Here is a 25,351-nt window from a genome sequence, read left to right as displayed (position 1 = left end):
CAGGGCTTCCAGCGACGCCATCTCAGCATCTGCCTCTGAAGATGCCTTCTAAGGATCTGCCAGGAGTTCCTCTGAAGGGGCTGCTTTGCTCATACATTAGATAACTGTCTGCCCTACCCGGAATCGGATCATAAATATTGAATCATCGTAGAACGTAGGCTTTTTGCTAATCCAACAAAGGTCTCTGGTTGTAATCGGAAAAAAGATAGACGATAGACATGTCTTCCCAACCAAATGCATGCCATTACCTGTGCAAGGCATGGGTTTGCAGCCTTTTACTGGCTCCTACTAATTCAGGCATTTTTACACAGGTGTTCTTGCAGCAAGTGGTGAGACCTGGAAGCAGCAGAGACGTTGCAGCGTAACAATGCTACGCAGCCTGGGTGTTGGGAAGAAAAGCCTGGAAAATCGAATACAAGAGGAGGCCCGTAACATGACAGAGGCCCTTGCCTCTCTAGAAGGTTTCTATTTTCATTTTTATATATCTGACCCTCCAATTCAGAATTTCCAAAAGGTTCGGTTTATTCCGTTTTTTGTCATTTCATTGTTTCATTTTAATTATATATTTGCCTTGTTCATACACTTGTTTAAGGGGTTGCAACGGTTACAGGTCATTTGGTCGAAAATAAATGGTCGACGCAATTTGGTCGAAAGACAAATGGTCGAATTTTTTTTTTGGTATTTTCACTTTTTTTTGGGGGGGGGGGTCCCCCCAAACCCCCTTTTTTGCTAAAAACCCTTTTTTTTCCTAAACGAAAACCTGAAAAATATATATATGAATAAAAAAAAAATTCGACCATTTGTCTTTCGACCAAATTGCGTCGACCATTTGTCTGTCGACCATTTTTCGACCAAATGACTGGACAGCGGGTGCAACATCTACACTCCCGGGGCCACGTATTTTATATAAAACCCAGAGAACGTTTAGGTTTGAAAAGTGCTTGAAACAACGACTCAGTATGCATCTGTTGAAAATGCTCTGCCCCCCTTATATATCTTGATATGTTAAGTTTATTCATTTTATAGCAATGGTAAGATATCCTTTATCCACTTTCCATGATTTCATCAGAGGAAAGTGGTGTGTGGTGTGCGACTAAATATACAGAGTAATTCATGGAAATATTGTGCGCTGAAATGTCTCGCACAAGCGTGAGAAATGCAGCGCATGCGTGCAAAACGCACGCGTGCGCCCGTTTACCGATTCATGGAAGTCACTGCGCGTGGCTCACACATCACTGTGACATCTTGAAAGCTGTGTGTGAGTCGCCCAGTGAAGGCGCACAACGTCCAGCACACACACCTAAAAAGGGGGTGGAACACGTGAAATGGGGAACAACACGTGAAAATGTGGGCGTAACGGGGGAACTACAGCAGTGAAACCCTTGCAATGCCAACACACGCGCTAACACGTATTCATGGAATTGAACAGGGCATACCTGTGCACGGCAAAAGATGCGCAGAGCCGGAAACACGTCCGCCACACGAAAGCAGGCGGAAGCGGCCCGGCACAGCATAAAAGTGCGCACAAACAACAAGCAAGCAAATACAGCTACAATGAATGTCCCATTCCTCGCAGCAGCGATCATGGGACACTGCAGGAGGAGGATAGCCAGGCCACGCATTTTCTTTTACCCAGGACCAGCCTTTTTGGGATGCCTGATGACCAGAACTTTGGCAGGTACAGGTTTCCACCCTATATCATCCTAGACCTGGTCACTGATTGGGAGGATTACCTGACATCACCAACCTTGTGCTCCCAAGCACTGAGCCCCTTGGAAACGGTGTAGGGATGCACTGCACCCCACCCCCCTATCCCCCTGGGAATGTCAGTGAGGCAGTGCATGGCTCTGAATGGCTGACCACAGTACTGTGAAGTTGCAGACAGTGTTTGCAGGTGTCAATTGCATCATCTGAGACAACTGAGACTACAGCAGATGAGAGGGTGACAGAAAGCAGGACACATAAGGAACCATCACAATTACATCTATGCAGGCAGAAGCCACAACACCAGTCGCCTGGAGGCAGGGTGGCTGTAACAGAGGGAGGCCTGTGCTCGACACATACAAGGACACCATAAAAATATGCACGATGATGACGTGACCCTGAGTGAGCATGATATGGATGAGCAAATACCATGAGACGGATAAAATAATGGAGATGTGGTACAATGAGTAGCCTGCCACAGACCCATAGGGGCTTGCAGGGAATGCAATGGTCCATGAATGAGCACTCATGTGCACTCTGAGCCTGTGCCACCTGCACAGTCCAAGTGAGACACCCTGCATCAAGGACAAAGGATGTACCCCACAGCACAGGTATGGCAGGGTTGCACAGGAAAGTGTACATGTACAGTACAGTAGTCCAACATGGAAACCGCAAGTACTGTGGAGACAGTGAGCTGCAGGGTGGTGGAGAGGCAAGGAAGCATGCCCGTGAGGAGGAGCAGCTTGCATGGTGACCTCGCATAGCTGTCAGTCATCTGACAACATAGGCTGAGTGTTGTGTGGAACTACAACACAGGCCATATGCAAACATGTCAGTGAGCTTGTACATGGACAGGAGAGGCTGCCGAGTGACTTGCATGTAAGTAGGGTGCATGTGTGGTGATGAGGACTGCCCCATGTGCAGCACATGTCCTGCATGCAGACTGCATGACGACAAGCACACATCAGTGAAGCATTGCATGTGTCACGTGTCACCATTAATACACATGGGCTGGACACACACGTATCAAGACTCACCGAACGTTGCGTCATAATCCGGCATCCCTCCCACTCCCTGGATCTGTCCCCGATCGATGAACTCCGCAGCGATTTCCTCGTGTGGAGTGTGTTCATCCTCCTCTGGTGGTGGCCCACTGGCAGTCACCAGAGTCAGGGAGTAATTAGAGGCCGCTTTTGTTTTACACAGCGTCGGGGGTCAGTCCAACGATTGTAGCAATCGCGAGCTGTGTGCCTCTCATATCCCATTGCATTCACACCATCCGCAATGAACTGCGAGTGGACCTGATGCTGGGCAGGCGTAGTATGGCAACCTGAGCCCACCAGCATATCGCGTTCTTGTGCTGACACGTAGTCCACAAGGAAGTCCAGCTCCTCTTTATTGAAGTCCTTCTTACTTGTCGTGCCGGAGGCCGATGCCGTGTCTGGGGTCCCAGCCTATTGCGCAGAAGCACACTTCCTCCTCTTGGCCGGTTGTGCGGACCCTGAGAGGCAAATGCCACTCTGGTCAGTTGGGGCGGTGGTGATGGTGGACTGGGCAATGGGAGTAGGGATTGGCATGAGGACGGAAGGCTTGGATTGTGTGATTGGCTGCTGGGTGCTGTTGCCAGGACCCAGCAGCACAGCTGTCATGATGCCCGCTCCCGGGGAGCCGGATCAAGCCCGGGGTCCCCGAAAGCGGACATCCAGTCCCCAAGGAAGGACCCAGCAACCCCATATATAGCCCTTTGGACAGTGTCCTGTCGCCTATGGCGCCAGGCTCATAAAAGACATCAGTCCTGGCACCATAGGCGCCAGGCTCATTATGGGAATGCTTGGGTGCACTTACCTGATGCAGACCATGCTGCAGGATCCCGGCCTCCTTGAGGCCTGAAAGGAACTACTTTACCTGTGGGACTAATTTACCATCCAGGCGTGGTCGGGGAAGGATACATACCTAATTGGAGGAAGGATACATACCTGGAACTTCTTCCAAGGCTTTTTAAACCCCACCCGAACAGCCACACGTGCTTTGCGTTGTTCTGCATCTAGCAGCTGGACGCTCACCGTGTCTGCTCCTGCATCCTGACTTCTGCCACGCCTGCCAGCATCCTGGATCACCTGCAAAGGAAGAGAAGAAGAGAACAGAAGAAGGAAAAGTCCTTACCTGCTAAACCCGCATCCCGGAGACATCTCGCCGACAATCCTGAAAAGGAAGACTTTAATTTAAAAGCTCATTGCGTCGATCGCTGCAGCGCCGCATTCCACTCACCTTTACAGGGCGCCTCCATGTTCAGCAGCGATCATCCGGATTCGCAGTCACGCCCCCGGCGCCTAGGGAGAAAAAGACCAGAACAAAAGGTGAGAGAGAGAAGGGAATAAGGAAAGCTAAATCTCCATGTTAAGACTTACCTGTTGATTCATTCCCTCTTCATTTCGGGTCCGCGCCGCATCCTGGCATTTCCGGACCCCGGCCCCTAAGGGGAAAAAGAGACATCAGCGTTAATGAGCGAATGAAAAGACATTACCAAAAAACGCTCATTAAAGACTTACCTGATTTCTACAAGGATTTCACCTCTCATCTCGGGTCAGTGCCTGTTCCCCGGCATTCCGTACCCCGGCCCCTATGGGGAAAAAGACACTAGCATTAGTACATTAATGCATGGACACAAGGGGAACCTCTTATCAAACAACTTACCTGGAAGCCAAGCAAGTTTGGTTCTCACCAATCCGAAAATCCAGTGAAGTAACTGGATACCAACGCGCCCCTGCATCAGAAACAGGATGGAGAGCTCGTCCTTCCAGACCCTAAGGTGAGACGCTACGAGAAATCACAGAAGGGTTTCAAGGAGGGTGAGAGGGGAAAGTGGGAGGCCGATTGCATTACCCCGCAGACAGTTAATCCCCTATTTTCGCCTACAGAAGGCTACTTCTGCGAGCCAGACAAGCCAGATTTGGGGGCCCGGTCCAGTCCGTCTTCCGAACCCTACGCATCACTTTAGAAGAGGTCACAGCAGCGCGAACCAGGTCAGCGCCTCCGTGGGAGTCAGGTGAGCGTAACAGAACGTGAAGCCTTCCTACAAATTCCCACCCAGGCGCTATGGAAAGTTCTGAGACTGATCAGTTGGCCCAATTACTGGGGGAATTACGGGCCGAAGTACAATGCCGCTCGTCAAGAGACTAATGCCCTCAGGAGGGAATTAATAATATCAAAGGAAAGAACTGATGACCTGGCCAGACAGCTTTTGCAAGGTCAAGCTGGGCAAACTCCTCTACCCGGTTCCGGAGGGAACCCCGCTCCTGTGGTTTCCAGTAACCTTGTGCAGATTAATCTACCTGGAAACATGCCGCTGGCCCCACCCGAACACTTTGCTGGGGACCCCAAACGATTCGCTGTATTCATGAATCAGTGTCGTTTGCACTTCCTATGCAGACCTGGGGCCTTCCCTAATGATCAGACCAAGGTAGCCTTTGTATCGTCATATCTCAGCGGCTGCGCTGTCGATTGGTCAGTTCCACTGGTTACTCAAGATGACCCGATTCTCAGTGATTTTCAAAGGTTTCAAGCAAGCATGGAAAGGTTATTTGCTCGACACTCTCAGGGGCAGGCTCTGGATGACGAACTTCTATCCCTGCAACAGGGCAATCAGGACCTCCTATCCTATATTGCAACCTTTAATAGACTAATTGTGGAAACGGGATGGCCAGAGACTAAAGAGTCACGTTGTTTTATCGAGGCCTTCGCGGAGAACTTAAAGATGTCTTGGCCCAAGTTGTAAATCCGCCCCAAGAATGCACAGAGTATATAGACTTAGTGGTCCAATTGGATCACAGACTTCAAAACAGAAAAGCAGATCGGTCCAGGTTTGAGACCCGGGTGTTGGTCAAGACCCATGCTAATCCCAAGGGAGTTGATGTCTCTGAGCCTATGCAAATTGGAGTGGATAAAGGACCCTTAACTCAAAAGGAACGTGAAAGGAGGCGGCAGTTAAAATTATGTCTTTATTGTGGGAATTCTGGACACTTTCTACGAGATTGCCCGGCAAAACCGCCCCGAAAGGAGGTAGGAGCCGCTGATAAAAACCATGAAGACTCTGTTTCGGGAAACGACTCCGCCCGACAAGTGTAGGGGTCCGCTTGCCGAGCTTGAAAACTAACTCTCAGACCTCGCATTTCATTGTGCCAATGGTTCTCGTAGATCCAGAATAGCCTAAGCGGTTGCATGCAATAAAGGCATACATCGATAGTGGGGCTATTGGAACTATGTGGATCCTGAATTGGTCTCTAGGTTTAACCTCCCTCTCCGTCCTAAAACCAGCAAAGATGTCATCACCACAGTCGATGGAACTGAAATTGCCTCTGGACCGGTAACACATTCCACTACTGAAGTGACTCTTATTGGTCCCGACGGCCATCGGGAGGGTGTTGTGTTTGATGTAATCAAGGCTCCACAGTTTCAGGTTATTCTTGGAATCCCTTCGTTAGAGACACATAATCCTCGAATTGATTGGCGAGCTAAGAGAATAACCTTCCCGGATTGTACACAAACCTGCTACCCAGAAAAACTGAAGATTAATCTAGCATCTGTAACCTCTGCCTCCATGCAACTACCTCCGGAATACCAAGACTTTCAGGACGTCTTCCAAAAGGAACAGGCCAACACGTTACCGATCGATTTCCAAATCGTACGATTGCCAAATCGATCTGGTGCCCGGTGCACAACCCCCTTGTAGCAGGATTTATGCCCTTACCGAACCTGAGAATCTGCATTTGAGAATATATTTGGATCAATACCTAGCTAATGGTTTTATTCGCCCGTCAAAGTCCCCGGCATCCTCAGCTTTGTTCTTCGTGCCCAAAAAGAAGGTGACCTTAGAACTTGTATCGATTACCGCGCATTGAACCAGATAACGGTTAAAACCCGTTATCCTCTGCCTCTGATCCCTGAACTCCTTGACCAGGTGAAGGACGCTTGCATATACACCAAGTTAGATCTCCGGGGGGCTTATCATCTGGTACGAGTTAAAGAAGGCGACGAATGGAAAACTGCCTTCCGTACTAAATACGGATTATTCGAGTACCAGGTGATGCCTTTCGGATTGTGTAACGCGCCGGCTGCCTTCCAATACTTCATTAATGATGTCCTTCGGGAACTCATTGATGTTTGTGTTGTCGTATATATCGATGACTCTCTGGTGTACTCCTCTTCGGAATCTGATCACAGAAAACACGTCAGGGCAGTACTTGAAAAACTGCGCCAACATAAACTATTTGCTAAATTGGACAAATGTGTTTTCCATACCACAGAAGTCGAGTTTCTAGGTTTCATCCTGACAACCAAAGGAGTCCGAATGGACTCAAGAAAAGTGGATGCCATCCTCAAATGGCCATCACCTAGCTCTGTAAAAGGGGTTCAAAGCATGCTCGGCTTTGCCAATTTCTATCGCAGGTTATCCCGGAATTTTCACGCGTGGTACAACCCATTACTGCACTCTTGAGGAAAAATAAACGTTTTGAATGGTCTGAAGAAGCCGAGCAGGCCTTTCAGGATTTAAAAGCTAAGTTTACCTCTGCACCTATATTGAAACACCCGCGTCCAGATCTCCCTTATGTCGTCGAGACTGACGCATCCAGCCTAGCCATGGGAGCTGTCCTGTCCCAAAGAGATCCCGAAACCAACCAACTGCATCCCATAGCATTTTGGTCCAGAAAATTCTCGGCACCCGAGGTTAATTATGCAATCACGGACAAAGAACTGTTAGCCATTAAGTCCGCTTTTAAAGCCTGGCGGCATTATCTGCTTGGTGCTCGACATACCATCACAGTGATCACTGATCACCGGAATTTACAGTATTTGAAAACCGCCAAGGCTCAGTCATCACGACAGCTCCGATGGGCTTTGTTTTTCGCTGAATTTGATTTCGTGATTACCTATCGACCTGGCTGCAAGAATGGCAAAGCAGACGCCTTATCCCGAATTGGAATGGGAGAATCTGATACAAACTCAGAACCAGTACCAATAATTCCCGAACAGAGGATTCTAGGCATGACTTCGTTACAGACGCTTGAAGACATTCAAGCCAGAGTGAAACAACTCCTGGACCCTACAACCTTACAGGAATGGATACAAAAGGGATCAGACTTTACCATACATAATGGTTTACCTTATTTCCAAGGACGATTATTCCTGCCACATAAGGAATTACACAAACTAGTTATTTCCGGTTATCATGATACATTAATAGAGGGACACCCCGGTATTGCCAAGACAGAGGAAAAGGTGAAACGACAATTTTGGTGGCCCTCTTGGCGAAAAGATGTTAAATCTTTTGTGATGTCCTGTGGTGTTTGCGCCCAAAATAAAAGTCAAAAGAAAAGACCAGCCGGTCTCCTTCAACCTCTAGACATACCGCCAGCACCCTGGCACACCCTATCAATGGATTTTATTACGGACCTGCCTCCTTGTTCGGGGTACAATACTATTCTGGTAATTGTGGATTTGTTTTCCAAAATGGCCCACTTTATTCCTTTGAAAGGTTTACCTTCAGCTTCTGTCCTAGCCAAAGAATTCCTCGAAAATATTGTTCGGCTACATGGATTCCCATCTATACTAATCTCTGACCGGGGAAGCCAATTCATTTCCCACTTCTGGCGCAAATGTTGTCAAATGGCGCAGATCGACGTAAGATTATCAACCAGTCACCACCCTCAGACCGATGGTCAGACCGAGAGGACAAATCAGACCCTTGAACAGTACTTACGGTGTATGTTACATCAATCTGAAAGCAACTGGAAAGACATTCTTTGGATAGCCGAATACGCATATAATAATTCGGTACACTCTGGAACTGGCCACAGTCCTTTTTATACTTTGTTTGGGCATCACCCTCGAACCTCAAACCTTGACTCACCTCAGAACCTTGGAATGTCTGCAGTAGAACATCTGCATTCTACAATTACCCAAGCCTTCAAAGAGGCAACTACGCATTTACAACAAGCCAAGAGAAAATACAAGGAGAATGCTGATCTGCATCGGAGTGAAGCACCTCCGTATCAGATTGGGGATCAAGTGTGGTTAGCTACCAGACATTTACCACTCAAAGGGCCTCGAACTTTTAACCCAAAATATCTGGGACCTTATTCTATTACGGCAATAATTAACCCAGTGGCTGTTAAACTTGACTTACCAGCTAGTATGCGAATTCACCCTGTTTTTCATGTGTCCCTTCTGAAACCAGTGGTACCCGGAACCCGACTACTCAAACCTCCAGAACCTATTCTAATAGATGGGGAGCCCGAATTCGAAGTGAAGAACATTTTAGACTCAAAAATGTTTAGGTCAAAACTGTTCTACCTAATTGATTGGAAGGGGTACGGACCTCAGGAGAGGTCGTGGGAACCCAGCGACCATGTGCATGCACCTCGATTAGTCAGGAAATTCCACCAACTCTTCCCAGACAAACCAAAACCCCCGGAGGGAACAACCTTGGGAGGGGCCTTGGGGGGGGAGTGCTGTCATGATGCCCGCTCCCGGGGAGCCGGTTCAAGCCCGGCGTCCCCGAAAGCAGACATCCAGCGCCCAAGGAAGGACCCAGCAACCCCATATAGGGGCCCTTTGGACAGTGTCCTGGTGCCTATGGCGCCAGGCTCATAGAAGACATCAGTCCTGGCGCCATAGGCGCCAGGCTCATTATGGGAATGCTTGGGTGCACTTACCTGATGCAGACCATGCTGCAGGATCCCGGCCTCCTTGAGGCCTGAAAGGAACTACTTTACCTGTGGGACTAATTTACCATCCGGGAGTGGTCGGGGAAGGATACATACCTGATTGGAGGAAGGATACATACCTGGAACTTCTTCCAAGGCTATTTAAACCCCACCCGAACAGCCACACGTGCTTCGCGTTGTTCTGCATCTAGCAGCTGGACGCTCACCGTGTCTGCTCCTGCATCCTGACTTCTGCCACACCTTCCAGCATCCTGGATCACCTGCAAAGGAAGAGAAGAAGAGAACAGAAGAAGGAAAAGTCCTTACCTGCTAAATCCGCATCCCGGAGACATCTCGCCGACAATCCTGAAAAGGAAGACTTTAATTTAAAAGCTCATCGCGTCGATCGCTGCAGCGCCGCATTCCACTCACCTTTACAGGGCGCCTCCATGTTCAGCAGCGATCATCCGGATTCGCAGTCACGCCCCAGCGCCTAGGGAGAAAAAGACCAGAACAAAAGGTGAGAGAGAGAAGGGAATAAGGAAAGCTAAATCTCCATGTTAAGAATTACCTGTTGATTCATTCCCTCTTCATTTCGGGTCCGCGCCGCATCCTGGCATTTCCGGACCCCGACCTCTAAGGGGAAAAAGAGACATCAGCGTTAATGAGCGAATGAAAAGACATTACCAAAAAACGCTCATTAAAGACTTACCTGATTTCTACAAGGATTTCACCTCTCATCTCGGGTCGGTGCTTGTTCCCCGGCATTCCGTACCCCGGCCCCTATGGGGAAAAGACACTAGCATTAGTACATTAATGCATGGGCACAAGGGGAACCTCTTATCAAACAATTTACCTGGAAGCCAAGCAAGTTTGGTTCTCACCAATCCGAAAATCCAGTGAAGTAACTGGATACCAACGCGCCCCTGCATCAGAAGCAGGATGGAGAGCTCGTTCTTCCAGACCCTAAGGTGAGACGCTACGAGAAATCACAGAAGGGTTTCAAGGAGGGTGAGAGGGGAAAGTGGGAGGCCGATTGCATTACCCCGCAGACAGTTAATCCCCTATTTTCGCCTACAGAAGGATACTTCTGCGAGCCAGACAAGCCAGATTTGGGGGCCCGGTCCAGTCCGTCTTCCGAACCCTGCGCATCACTTTAGAAGAGGTCCCAGCAGCGTGAACCAGGCCAGCGCCTCCGTGGGAGTCAGGTGAGCGTAACAACAACTGCCTCAGTGCCAAGGGCTGTGACTGACACAGTCCTGGCTGGCAGACTCACTGCCGGGGTGGTGTCGGCTGCATCTGCCCATGCAGCTCCCACCACCTGGCTGCTTAGGGCAGCAGATGTCAAAACTGCCCCAGGAACATGTGCCTTGGTCATAGCTACCTTGGTCATAGCTACCTTGGACACACGTGGCTTGGCCTTCCTGCCCTGAAAATCTGCCTGGGAGTCCTGTGCCAAGGTAGCCTGCGCTGGATGACCCCGAGCCTGGGCGGTGGTTGCCACAGCTGCACCTGCAGCTTCCACCACCTGGTGGCCCGTGCCAGCAGATGACACTGGCTTTGGAGTCAGATGTGCGCTGGGGATGACTGCAGCAACAGCGTCTCCCTGAGGCGCTTGGGTTGGGGCATGGCTGTCCAAGCAAGTTGTTGGACATCCAGCCCCAGTGGTACACCCTGGCCCCCTCCGCGTCCCTCTTGGCCTCCCTGAACTCCCTGGCCACCCCGGCCATGTGCCCCATCATGCCCAGCCCTGGGAAGTCACCCAGATTTGCCGCCCTTTCCCTTTGGTGGCCTCCCAACCATGGCACAGACGATATATTGCCAATGGGAGGTGCACACAACAATTGTCCTGGGCAATTGGGGTCAAGGGGCCAGGGTACGTGATGTTAGGCACACCCCTGTGCTCCTGCAAGGCTGTCTGTGACCCCTGGTGATAAAAGACAGGTCACGCAACGCTCAGGCACCCCAAAAAATGATAATAAACATGCATGCAACCCCTGGTAGCCAAATTGCGTGGAATAAACCTCCCGCAGTACGCGGTGGCACCCAGGGACACAAAAAATACATACGTGTGAAACACGCGGGCTACTCTGACCTTGAAAATTGGTGCGCAACACACAGGGGCAACCACAGTGGGAAAAATAAGCGGGCGTGACTCACCGTCTGCCTTGCCTGGAAAAGAAAAACACAGACACGTTTGCGTGTAGGCAACTCCCCCACCAAAACAAGAAGTACAAACTTTAAGCGTTGTGAAGTAATCGCGTGTGAACCCACAAGATGAAGAAACACACACGGTTGGTCTCGACAAAAAGCACGTACAGTGAACTGCTTACCTGCGTGGACCATTAACCCCTGCCGAAGGCAACGCCCATGCCAAAGGGCCTTTCCTCGAATTACACACTCACGTGCTGTTTTTTCACATGCAGACTCACTCTGCATCAAGCTGGCCACGCGACAACACACAGAAGGCAACGCTCCTGCCCAGAAGGCCATTTACCTGCCCCGCAGAGCCCCAAGCAGCTTCCTACGAGCCATCTGCTGCTGCCAGCCTGCCTGCTGCCAACGTGCACAGCTATTTGGTGCCTGCACAGAAGCCATTGCCAGGGATCCTGTTCCTGAGACCTGTTCCTGAGACAACCTCTGCTGACCCAGAAGACTCCCAACTGGTGTACCATCGCTCCACAGCCTAGCCTCTGCACCAGGTTGCCCACCCACACAGGCCCCGCGGGTTGCCATGTCCAACTCAACACTATCTGGGGGCAGTGGCAACCCCCAGTCAGAGAGGCAGAGGGCTGCCAGCTTCACTGAAAATGAAGTTGGCATCCTAGTGGAGCGAGTCCTGGGGAATTATGATGCCCTCTTCTCAAGTTCGTGCCTCGACAGGGATGGACCGAGAAGGATCTGGAAGGATATTGTGGATACCATCAACGTCCGAAGTCGAGTGGTAAGTGTCCATGTGTTCATCTCCAACGTAGTGCATGTTGAGGTGTGTCAGGTGTGTGCACCTTGGACGTATGTCTGGCATGCCCCATGTATGGATGTCTGTGTGCAGGGACATGACAGTGAAGCATGTGAGTCCGGTAAAGCGTGTGCAATGACAACAACATGCTATGCATGATGTGCACCTGCATGTGACGACGCTCACATGATTGCATGCCTGTGTCTGTGCCTGGCCATGTCTGTTGTGTGAATCATGGATGCTGATGTCACCCTCATGGACGTTCATGGTGTACATGTGCATGCTACTGAGTGGTGAGTGTGTGACTGGGAAATGCCATGGATGCATGACACATGCACATCTCGATGCGTGCATTGACTGTTGTGGCCTAGCTGCCCATGATTGCACTGTGATTGGAGGTGGACACTGGCGGCTGCATGACTGTGCGGTGGTGTATGTGCATGTGTGTTGCTTGCAAGGACCCGTGTATTGTGGAAGGTGATGATGGCTATGACGTATGACAGTGCCACTCATGTGCATTTGCTTTGTGTCTAGCAGACTTACTTTCAGTAACCTGATGCTTGGGTTCAATGTCTCCCTTTCAACAGCGGCGAGTGAAGAAGAGGTTCGAAGACGGCGCTGTGGAGCAAAGCGGCGGGTATGCCTCCACTGGCCGGAGATGCAAGGCCCAGTCACCCTCCCAGGTTATGCCATCTTCTGGGAGCGAGGGGACTGGTGCCGCATCCGCCACTAAGGCCGCAGCTGCCGAGGGGAGGCCGAAGAGGCCAAGATTGGAAGTGGGCTCCTCGGCAGCAGAAGGGGCAGGTGAGCCTCCACAGGGGCAGGACAATGCGGAAGACGGTGCAAAGGCATCCAGGTTGGTGGTGGGTGAGGAGGAGGCCGCATTAGACCCACACATGGGTCCTGGTGGGGGTGATTTCACTGGTGCAAGTGGTGCAGTCCAGGGGTAGGGCCAGGAAGTAGCACAGGTCGCTGCGGAGGTGCCTGTGCATAATCCTGTCCCCGATTCTGCGACTGCATCACTCTGCACCAGCAGGGAGGCCTCATCCCAGGCCCGTCCGCAGGAAGAGAATGTGTTCACGTCAACTGACCTTCCTCTACCTGCGGACGAGGCAATCAGTGACAGGGTTGAGCCTGTCCTAGTCGGTGTCGCGATGTGCACACACGTGATTTGTGATGATGTGCATGATTACAGGCAGGACAATGCACATCATCACGAACAGCTGTGTGCCATCCTGAACTGGCTAGGACGGCTCATTGTCACAGGGTTCCTCCATGTGCTGGCCGCTCTTGCGACCCTCTCCTCCTCTGCACCCACTATGCGCCAATCGTCCTCCATACCGTCTTCCGGCCCAGATGCCACCAGGGCACCCTGTGGACCTGCCTCATCTACCGCGGCCAGGCTGGTGGGAGATCAAATCCCTGCCACAGTCTGGAGTCGGAGGTTCAGCAGAGGTGGTCACCACAGCAACAGAAGCCCTGGCAATGGAGGTTGTGCAGGCACCTTCCAGCAGGGCACGTCCACGACGGCCCCGGGGGATGTCAGCGTCCCGGAGGCATTCATGTTGGCAAAGGCAGATGACTTCAAAGCAGCAGCAGCAGGTTCGACATAGGAGGCGTCCGGACTCGGGGCCTACAACATCATGGGGGCAGGCATCGTCCGAAAGGCAGGAGGACCCTGGACAAACTATGTCTTCCTTGTGGCAGCGGATGGGCCAGCAAATGGATGCAGAGCAGCGGCAGGCAGAGAGGGCACGGCTCATCATGGTCAGGGTGGAGAACTTCATGGGGCGGGCATTGAGGCGGGCGAAGTTCCTCGAGGAGATTTGCGGGGAGTTGGTGGAGAGCATGGCGGCATCCCTGCGAGCCCTCGAGGATAGGGCACAGTCCCGCCTCCAGGTCATAGACACAGAGTTCAAGGATGCCATGGTCAAAGAACTTAACAACAAGAGTGAGCCGTAGGACTAGCCCGCCGCCATTGTAAATAGTTATTTAGGGTTATGTTTCCTTTGTTTTTCTTTTTCTTTGGACTCCATGGACATTGCTCCAGTTTTTGTACATAGTTGTATTTTTATTGGCTTTTTTCTAAGTTTCATTTTGTATTGGGGTCATGGTGCCTTCAGCCTTCCTTGTGAATAGTTGGAGTACTGTGGATTTCGTGTTTTTAAAAAAAAAAAAAAATTTTACCCATGAAGGATTGTTTTTTTTTTGGTTTACCCTTTGGAAGAAGTGGATTTTTTGCCTTTGGACATGGACCAGCTTGAGGATTAGCACTTTTTTAGGATTTCATGTTTTTTTGGAGTTTTCATCTAATTTCAGTTAACATTAATTTCTATTTCATTGTCATGTTTGCTTTTCCTTTGGTCAATTTCAGTTTTTTAAATACATTTTCATGCAGCCATATATTTGTGATGTCTGCTCTCATTTGTTTGGTTCATGTGTCAGTCGTCATTACCTCAGTCATAAGTCACTGCTGTTTGGCCATGTTGGGCATGTCTTTGGGTGCATGCATGTGTGCTTCTGTGAATGACATACCATGGGGCCTGTAGTGGGAAGTGGGGACAATGGATGGGTGTGGAGTTGTACTGTGGGAGGGCAATGTGGGGTGGCATTTGGGTGGACATTTGCTACATGAATGTATGTTGTGCCAATGTGTTGGTTGGGCGGTCATGTGTCATGAGTCGGGGCCTGCTTGCAGGTGCCCGTCAATGGTGGGGGTCATGAGTTGGGGCCTGCTGGCAGGTGCCTGTCAGTGGTGGGGGTCATCAAACCCGGCCTCACCACGGACAGACAGGTCAGTGCCATCACCTCCTCCGCAGCATACCACTCCAAACTCATCAATGCCATCAGGCCCTTCCTATCACGGCAAAATTGCATCTCAATAGCCAGAGCCATCATCGGTTCCAGACTGGACTATTGCAATGCCCTGTTCATTGGAACCTCCCAAAAAAACCTCGCCAAACTCCAGATTGCCCAAAATAATGCCTTAAGGGCTGCTACAGGCACCTCGCGAAAGGAACAGATCTCGGGGATCAGGAGGCAGGTACATTGGCTCCCCATTAAGGAAAGGGTGGTCTTCAAAACTTTGGCCCTTACACATAAATGTCTTTGGGCCTCATTACGACCCAGGCGGTAAATTACCGCCTGGGTCGTACCTTTACCACCATGGCGTAAACTACGTTTACGCCATGGTGGTTGGCGGACTTACCGCCCCATTCCGAGGTTGGCGGGGCGGTAAGTCCCCAATCCCCATTTACCCTTCCCCATTCCCATTTTTGCCCCATAGGGCATAATGGGAGTGGGGAAGGCGTTAATTACGCCACCGTAAATTACGGTGGCGTAATTAACAACAAGTTCCCTTAGCGCCATGGATTTTAACACCTGCTAAAAGCAGGTGTTAAATCCTCCATGGCACTAAGGGACCTCGGAATCAGGCGGTAAGGGTCGGCGCTGTTTACGCCGCCGTAAACCCCTTACTGCCTGGGTCCTAATGAGGCCCTTTATGATCAGGCCCCTCCCTATCTGACACAAAGGGTCACCAAACAAAAAGTTGCCAAACCTTTGAGGGCAGCCTATGCTAACCGCATCACTGTCCCACACACGCGCAGAGTGCGTGCAGGAGGCACCAGCTTCCCCACTATGGCGGCAACCTTATGGAATAACCTCTTCCACAAGGCCTTAAAAACCCAGCTCTTCGTCTAAAGAGCACTTCCCACTAGATCTGCACTACTATTGTGTCACGATGTATATGATATTTATCTGTTTTGCCATCCGCTACCTAGACAAGAGTATGAGTAATCAACTGTAACGCTCAATATGTAACATCTGGAACTGAGCTAATGTATCTAAGTGAATGTATTTAAGCATACCTTCTTGGGCCGCTTATTGTAACCCGCAAGCAAGCCTTCTTAAAATTTCCTTAAAGCGCCTTGATGCCTGTGGGCTGTAGTGCGCTCTACAAATACTAAATAAATAAAATAAATAAATGAGTCCGGGCCTGCTTGCAGGTGCCCGTCAATGGTGGGGGTCATGAAGAAGTTCTCAGTGCAAAAAATGTGTAGGCAGACAAAGAGACAAATGCATCAGCAATGGTCAGCAATGTCTTTCGAGCTATAAATAAAGCAGACCATATACATATAATTCTCTACGAACATCTGTGCATTATGGAAGGAGCTTTCTGAATGTTAATATTTGGTTCATGTTCGCAAATGCTTTGATGTTTGGGTGAGTCTTGCGAAAATGTTAATGAGCACCAAGTTCAGTGTGCATTATGTACATAGTCATTCAAGGATACAACCCTTTTATCACATACATATTTGTGAAATATACGGGGCTCTTGTGATTCCTGTATTTCCAAAATGCCATTTTATTGGATTTTATACAAAGTTGTCAGGAACCCTAATTGTTGCTACTTGCAATGGTCCCATTTCCATTCCCATAAGCATATTTTCTTGAGTACAGCAGGAGTGCACCACACTGTCCCATATGGAGTGATAACCTACCATATGAAGTTTATATAGGTATACTAGATTTTGGTGATATATTTTGATCAGAAGACATGTTTAATGTGCTTATTATGATTACAGTATGTACTGGAAGTAATCATTAGACATACACAGTTTACAATGTTAGTACAATTAAATAATTGAATTTTGTAATAGCTTTTTGTGCCAAGAATACACACTATGGGTCCCCCTAAAAAAGAAATGTCCTTAATCTGGGTAAGGGTTGCACTCGGATTATAACCAAGGATCTTTCTTTAGTGAGCACCCAGGCAATGTTACGAAAAAACAAAAATAAAAAGCACAAGTGCATACCCTGTTAGCTGATCCTCTTGAAAGGGGCCCCTAAGGGTCCCTCGCGTTATGGAAACAAGGCAAGTCACCACACACGATAGATACGCCAGACACAAGGTTGTATTCCCAAAGCTAGGGTTTATTGCAAAGCAAATAGTCTCAGTTGGCCAACTCGGTCTCACGCCCCGCAACGTGTATCTCTAGACCTCGAGGGACGCAAGAGAGCGAATTACATACATCAGTTACATATATACAAAATGCATATCATACAATCAGCTGTGACATGTTTAACACCCCCCTTTATTGGGTTTCTTTGAACTCGGTTTGATGATGTACCGACAAACCCTCCTTTTGGCCGTATGCCAAACGTCTCATTCATTCATGGTATCCTCCTCTGATGACGATAAGTCTGAAGTACTTATGTCTGAATTGTGCATGCTATTAGAAGCATCATCATTGTCATTAATATCTATAGCCATTAATTCTTTCACTGTTTTCATTTCATTTGTGTCTCTGTCATCCCGGCCATAAGTTTGTTTTCTTTTTGTTATCATATGCATACATCCCTTAGTACATCCCTCAGTTATCTCAGTGCAAACTATTGGTAGGCAGTGTATGCAACAACAGCACGTTATGAATAATCCAAACACTACTACTAATATCGCAATCAACTTCCATCCCCAAGAATGCAGTATTCCCCAAAACCAGGACTCTATTCCCCAGCCCCCTTCTTCAGTAGGGAGTTCGGAACTTAGGACATGCATTTTCTTTATTGCTTCAAAAATCGTAGGGGAGTAGTCATCTATGAATACGCAGCACGCTGATCCCACAATCTTGCAAATTCACCCACGATTAACCAGGATTACATCGAGAGCCATTCTATTTTGCAGCGTCATTAACTTAATTCCCTTTTCTTCCAACATGTGGTGTTAAATAGTATATCTGTCGTTGTTTTTATCGTATCTTTTAGTATTCTGGACAGTTGCCTTATGTTATAGGAGTTCATATCTGGGACAAGAATGGTATGAATGATTTTGCTACGTCCAGATACGCCAGACACGAGGTTGTATTCCCAAAGCTAGGGTTTATTGCAAAGCAAATAGTCTCAGTTGACCAACTCAGTCTCACACCCCGCAACGTGTATCTCTAGACCTCGAGGGACGCAAGAGAGCGAATTATGTACATCAGTTACATATATACAAAATGCATATCATGCAATCAGCTGTGACATGTTTAACACCCCCCTTTATTGGGTTTCTTTGAACTCGGTTTGATGATGGACACTTCTGACGAATATGACACCTTCAAATATCTGTTCTAGTAACAACATGCAACCTTGCAAGTGCAGAGACATCTTTTCTTTGTTGAACAGAACACAGTGCTTCTGTTCTTGTAAGCGAGCTACATACGGGGGAAGAGCCACATTCCAGACCTTGCTCTCTATGAGGTGCCATTCGTGTCCTGGGAGCCGACACGCTCTACATGGCTCGGAAAAGGGGGGCCGTAAGAAGAGCATAATTCAAGCCTTTAGCTGCTTTATTCTAACATATTCTACCATATAACGAGACTGGCTGGCAGCTGTGAAATGATTAAATGCCCTGCGGCTCTGCTTCAAGGCTACATTCGGGAGGGAGCCGGGTATTCCTCTCCGGAGCTGCCTACGTTGTGTTTCAACGAACTCTTATTAGCCTTGCGGCCTTGTGGCCTTGTCCTTTCACGTTCAGACAACAAAACAAAATGGTGATCCTTGTTACATCAAAATGGCCGTTCATTGGTCAAACTCGGAAACCTGTATTTCTATCGTTTCGTACATGAGACGGTTGGCCTTCGGCCGCAAAAATACATTTTCCGTCCATCGTGAGATGTGTCCATTTTTCCTGGACCGACACTCTCAGCCCTTAGAGGGTCTCTCAGAACTCTAGACCCTCCCACCCAACACAGAGCATATCAGCGTCTTCTACACATAAACTGGTAGACAGAATGTGACCCCAGTATGATGTTGGCATTCTTGCAGGACACACAAAATGACAATTGTGGAGGAAAAATGCAGCTATGTGCAAATGAATGTCTAAAAGAATGTTGATGAAAAATGTAATTGTAAGGGGGCTTAAACATAAGCAGAGGAAGTTGACTAATTTAAGAAAGACTAGTGAGGTCATCTTAAGTTTTTTGGTATCCTGTCGATAATTTCGGTGGGAACCGGCAAACTGACCTACCGCTTCCACCACCTCCTATCCCAGTATTACCAGGATATTCCAGGTGGTGAAAAGGCCCGTAAATCCCCGTTCCATGGAGTCCGGGGATTGCAGGTATTACCAGTGCACTTCTTTGCTGGTCGGAGCCTGATTTAACTCCGGCTCTTGGCTGGGGGTAAATCAATGACCCCCACCGGTAAACCCATAGTTTGGCAGTGCATTAAAGTGCCGGTAACAGAATTACTGGGACTTTTCCTACACCTCCAAACTTGTATTTACCCCCTTGTTCTCTATATTCAGAAATAGGCCTAATGTAACTCAGAGAGACTCTATTTTTGATTATATGCTTGCAGTCAGAATGGAAAGATTAAATGTATCAACTAATGTTCTGTTTTCTTTTATGTTTGTTTGTATGCTGCTGGTTTGACAATATCATTTCGAAGTATGCTTATACAGCCACAAATATATTCATGTTTCACAATTACTTTAACCAAACACTCATGGAACAGTTTGAGTCTTAATTGTCATAAGGGAACCATTACAATTAATTGTATCTGTGTTGCTTATCTCTTGAAGACTGCAGAAGTGACCTTGAATGTCTAGGTATGCTTGGCTCCTCGAAGAGGACCTTTGTACTAGTTGGGAAGACTAAAACCCTGCATAGAATATTGTGTTTGTTTCACTGAAGTCAATGTACTGAGAATGTTAGGAGAATCTGCTGATAAGGGGGCGGGGTAACACAGTTTGGGATTGCTTGCAGATTGTGGGCTTCCCATTTTAGTGTTCACCCAATAGTGCTGCCATTGCAGATTTACCAAACCAACCTCACCCCAGATTTGAGTTCCATGTCTGTTTACTGTAACAATTTTGGTGCCATTGGCACCATATTCATTGGCATAAGGGTGCTTCAAAGGAGTCGGGGTGAGCTCCTCAGCAACACTCTGGGCCCACCAGTGAAAGTAAAACACATTGGGCCTCATTACAAGTCAGGCGTTAAGGGTTTAACGGCGCCGTCGGCGCCGTTAACCCTTAACGCCTGATTCACACTTTAACGCCTGCTTTTTGCAGGCGTTAAAGTCCAAGGCGCTAAGCGACCATGGTGCTAATTACGGCACCGTAATTAACGGTGCCGTAATTAGCGCCTTCCCCATCCCCATTATGCCCTATGGGGCAAAAATGGGAATGGGGAAGGGCAAATGGTGAATGGGGAATTACCGCCCCACTCACCTTGGAATGGGGCGGTAATTCCGCCATCCACCATGGCGGAATCCGGCATGGACCATGGTGCTAACAGCACCATGGTCCACCGCCTGACTTGTAATGAGGGCCATTATCATACTGAGGATCTCGCTGAGTAGAGTTTGTGCATTAAGGGAGACTTTCACCAACTGAAGGAGCGTGCTTTTTTTAGGGGATAGTTTGGTAAATATGTAAGATTACACTTGTTTGTTTGTATTTGTTTATTGCTTTTGTCTCTGTCAGAAAGAGCTCTCTTGAACAAAATCTGGTCTGGACACAATTGACTGTCAAAACATAAAAGCACTTGCATCCATACACTTCTTTTAGAAGAGGTTATCAAAAGTGTAGCGAGTCGGGGGCGCTGTTGAGCAGCCAGCAAGATGGCTGCCTAGCTCTCGAGCTCCGTGTAAAGCCGCTCTTCACCCGATGACATCCGCGGGCTAATACATCCCTGCGCCCACTCGACCGACCCCCTATCCTCCTTATAACGGGGGCTACACGCTGCTGCGTTCCTGGCCCGAATCGGATCCTGGGTGCCGGAGATCTTCGCTGCGGGAACCTCCGGGCTGCCGCGGTGCCTGAGGCCCATCGGGGTTTCTCTGCCCGGCTCCCGCAGCTCCATTACTGCCTCCCCTGCTGCATCCTCCCACTGGCCCGCCTGCTGTGACGCACACCGTGGTGCCCCGCGGGCCGCGCCGTGGGCGCTGTGAGGTGGACCGTGACCCTCGCTGGACCGGCGGCTGCAGCTTGAGCCGTGCCTTGCGCCGGCCATCCTGGACTTTTTTCCCCGTTCCGTGGTCGTGGCCCTCGGGCCTGGGTGACCGGTCCTTCCGGCCGGGCGGCCTCTCCTCCACGCCGCTCGACACCTGGGCGGTGCGGCCCTCCTGGCTGCCTCGCCCGGCTGGAGGTCCGCCGGCCCGCGCCCGGCCTGTATCCTGCTGCCGCTGTGGGGATCTGATCCGCCCCCGGCGGACCCCGAGGACCGGAGGAACGACACTCGCTCCCGCTCCCGGACTGGATGACCGCTCGGCGCACACCAGGTGAGGGGTTGCTGGGGCCGCTGCGCGTCGGGGTTGTGTTGGCCCTGAATCCATTACGGGCCTAATTCTATCTGGGCCTCTCCCCCCGCGTTGCGCGGCCCCGGCTGGCCCCTGCGCCGCCTTGATTGCTCTCGGGGCCCATGCCCTGCGGCGCTGCGGGGCCCTGCACCCCACCGGACCCGGATTGGCCCGCTGCCGCCCCCCTCCGGGCACAACGGTCCCCGGATTGCTACCGTGGCCATCACCCTTCCTTGCTGGGCGCCGCCGTCACTGCCCCGGGCGGCGTCCACTCCTGCTGGTTGCATTCTCTGTGGTGCTCACTCGAGGTCTGTTCTGGCCTCCATCCTCATTATCTGGGGCGGCTTGATCCCTGCTTGATCCCTGCAACTATTTTACACCTCCCCGCTGGCGTGGCCCCTGCCGCCTTTGTCAGGATTGTTTACACCGGCGTGCCGGACCATCATCACTGGCCTTGAACCTCTCCTGCATCCCCTCACTCGTGTCTTTACTCTGCCCACTCAGGGCCCCTGCAACACTATCCACGATGTCTAACAGATCAAGGAATATCAATAAAACCGGGGCCATGGATAAATTCGCTAAAGCCGCCCCAAGGCCTGACTCGGCCCACGCACCAGACGATCCAGCCGACGACCCGCCATGCGCCGAGGCACCCACCACTGACCTCACAGCGATAATGGAATCCATGGCCAGAAACTTTGCAGCTTTCCACGAAAAGCTTGATGACATTAATGCCAACGTGGCCTCTCTCAGAGCTAAACTGGATCAACAGGGGGCTCGAATCACGGAGACTGAAAATAGAATTGGCACCAACGAGGATAATATTTCTACACTTCAGGGCACTGTGTCCACTCTGGTCTCGGATATGAAGGCGGTCAAGGCCAAGTGTGATGACCTTGAATCTAGGTCGCGCAGAAACAACATACGCATCGTTGGTGTCCCTGAAAATGCGCTGAGGGGTCGACTGGAATCGGCAGTCGAAGACCTCCTGAGGGAACTACTGGGCAACCCTGACATGTCTCCCTTCTTCACCATCGAAAGGGCCCATAGAGCACTGTCATCCCGGCCCAAACCCGGTGACTTTCCGAGGCCTATCATTGCCAAGGTTCTAAGCTTCAAAGACCGTGACTTAATCCTCCGCCTTGCAAGGGAAAAAGGCGAGTTACGAATGGACTCGCAGGTGATCAGGATTTTCCCCGACTTTTCCACCGGAGTTCAACAGGAGCGTCGCCAGTTCCTCGGAGTGAAGAAACTCCTCAGGGAAAGGCACATCCCCTACGCCATACTTTTCCCTGCACGCTTGAAGTTCACGTTCAACGGCAAACTTTATTTTTTTACAGTGCCGTCTGAGGCGGTTAAATTCATCGAGGCACATGTTCCTCTCCACCCTCCGGCTGATGACACTGTGCATAATGAGTGAATTTTATGTTTGCTTTGAGATGCTTTGATGCTATGCTTATTGGTAGATCGACTCATGCCACTCTTTGTTCACATCCATGAGTGACCACACCTCTGCATTCACTGGTATACAATGTGGTCCTATGCAGGTTTAATTTACGCTCTCTGGGGAGCAACAGTCCTTCCGTTCAAGTTATTCTCCCACATTTACTTCTGTTGCTCTCTGACATGCATAGCTCCTTTGTTCTGGCAACAACCATTGCCCTCCCTCCACGAGCACCTGGGTATGCATCATCTCATGTTCCCGCTTGGGCTGGGCTGCTGGATCCCTGTGGGATGCGGGTCGCTCCCTGTGCCCCATTAGGTGGAACTGGGGTGTACTCTCGATATGTCCGCTAACAATGTTCATTCCTGCACGGCAGCGGCGCACCCCACTGCGATTGCACAGCTCTTGGATATACCCTTGTTGGAGATGATATGGGAAATGTCTGATCTTAATTTGAAACTTGCTCTCTCGGATCGCCGCCTACTCGAGCGATCTGAGGGCTTCATCATCCATGGTCCATCCACACTACTACCCTGCTGTTGTATTCCTACTTTTCATGCCCTCTGGGCTATACTCATGGTCCCTTAGCCCTCGGATACGCACTTTCTATCGTGCATGTTGCTGATCTACTCAAAGTGATCATGTTGATTCTTGTTCTCGTCAAATGCTATGCCTCTCTACTACACATCCAGGCCGGCACGGCCATAGGTAACGGCTGTGACATCCTTCACTAAACCGCAAACACTGTTTAATTTCTCACGGACGCCTTAGTGTCCCAAGCGTGCTAACACACGGCAATAGCGCACCCCATTGCGATTGCACTGCTTCCTAGTTCTCTGTTTTTGGTTCGCCCCTGTTGGGCTTTTGCACTGGCAGGATCATGTTGGGGTCGGTCCGACTGTGCACAGTTGGGGATGGGTGGGATGTACACTGCTGATCATGGGTTGGTGGTGAGGGTGGGGGGGGGAAACCGGGTGTTATCCACAAAAGGCACACGAGGTTGCATGTGGCCGGCACTAATGGGCCACGTTCGTAAATCTTGCCTCAACCCTTGGGGCGCACACTATTGTTGGGTCCGAGACGTTCATTGAGAACACGTGTCACATAATGAGACGCCTGGCACAGTTATGGCAACCGTCTTAATGTCATGGAATGTCCGAGGGGTAAGCAATCACACTAAGGCGCGCAAAATCATGGCATATGCCAACAGACATAACTGTAAGATACTGTTCTTGCAGGAGACGCACTCCAATGGCCACATCCCCCGAACTATGGCCCCGGCATGGGGGCCTACTAGATTTTTTACCTCCTACTCCACTCAATCCAGGGGGGTTCTAACCATGATCCATAAATCCATCAAGTTCACACTGCATAAAAACTACACTGACCCTGAGGGACGCTATGTCATACTACATTGCACTTTGGCCAACAAAGAATATCTGCTCGTCAATACCTATTGCCCCAATATCGATTCTCCTGATTTTTTTGATAAGATCGCCACTATACTGCTGGGATATGTGGGAACTCTGGTCATTTGGGGGGGAGACTTGAATCTTATTCTTGATTCAGCCCTAGATAGGACTGGATCCAACCCACGGCCTCTGTCCAGTGCCGCCCGCAGGTTGCACTCTCACATTAAGACCCTCGACATTTGCGATGCCTGGAGGTCGCTACACCCACATCTTAGAGACTATACTTACTACTCATCAGTGCATGGGAGCTCTTCTAGGATTGACTTGTTTCTTGTCTCGAAGGGTGTCATGGGAGGGGTGTTGGGCTCCCAGATCCTACCCCGCACGCTTTCTGATCATGCCCCGATCACACTCACAGCCAGACTAGGAGTACCCGTCCCGACGTTCAGCACCTGGCGTTTTAAATCCGACGCCTTGCGAGATGTGGTATTTAAGGCTGAAATACTCGACGATATTCTGTCCTTCTTCGAAATGAATTCTCTCCGAGATACCTCTGCCGCCGTAAGGTGGGACGCCTTTAAGGTGTATATCAGGGGAATGTCTATCTCCCGGGAAGCTGGGGTGCTGAAATCAATCAGAACAGCACTGAGCCGTTCAGAAAGCAAACTGAAACAATTGGAACTGCAAGGCGCCTCTGGTGCAGACCCCGCCACTCTGGCCCAGATTTCTGAGGAACTCCAAGCCTTCAACAAACTCGCCGTCAGCGAGATACATTTCCTTGGTCGCCCTCAAGCGGCCAGGAAATATGGCGAGGGAGAGAGGCCCGGGAGAACGTTAGCGA

General features: G+C 50.0%; 1 protein-coding gene across 1 annotated transcript in view; it reads left to right on the top strand.

The window, feature by feature from the left end:
- Positions 1-315: 315 nt before the first annotated feature.
- The window catches only part of LOC138491202 (cytochrome P450 2J2-like), a 568,063-nt gene continuing 543,027 nt past the window's right edge, over positions 316-25,351 (top strand). The window contains exon 1 of the mRNA XM_069617586.1: positions 316-461. Within this exon, the coding sequence (XP_069473687.1) occupies positions 368-461 (94 nt within the window). The 5' untranslated portion in view covers positions 316-367. The remainder of the gene's footprint in view (positions 462-25,351) is intronic.

The sequence above is a fragment of the Ambystoma mexicanum genome, chromosome 10 (assembly GCF_040938575.1).
Source record: "Ambystoma mexicanum isolate Mex_15411 chromosome 10, UKY_AmexF1_1, whole genome shotgun sequence".
NCBI lineage: Eukaryota > Metazoa > Chordata > Amphibia > Caudata > Ambystomatidae > Ambystoma > Ambystoma mexicanum.
The sequence above is the reverse complement of the archived record's forward strand: the minus strand, read 5'-3'. Positions and strand labels throughout refer to the sequence as shown.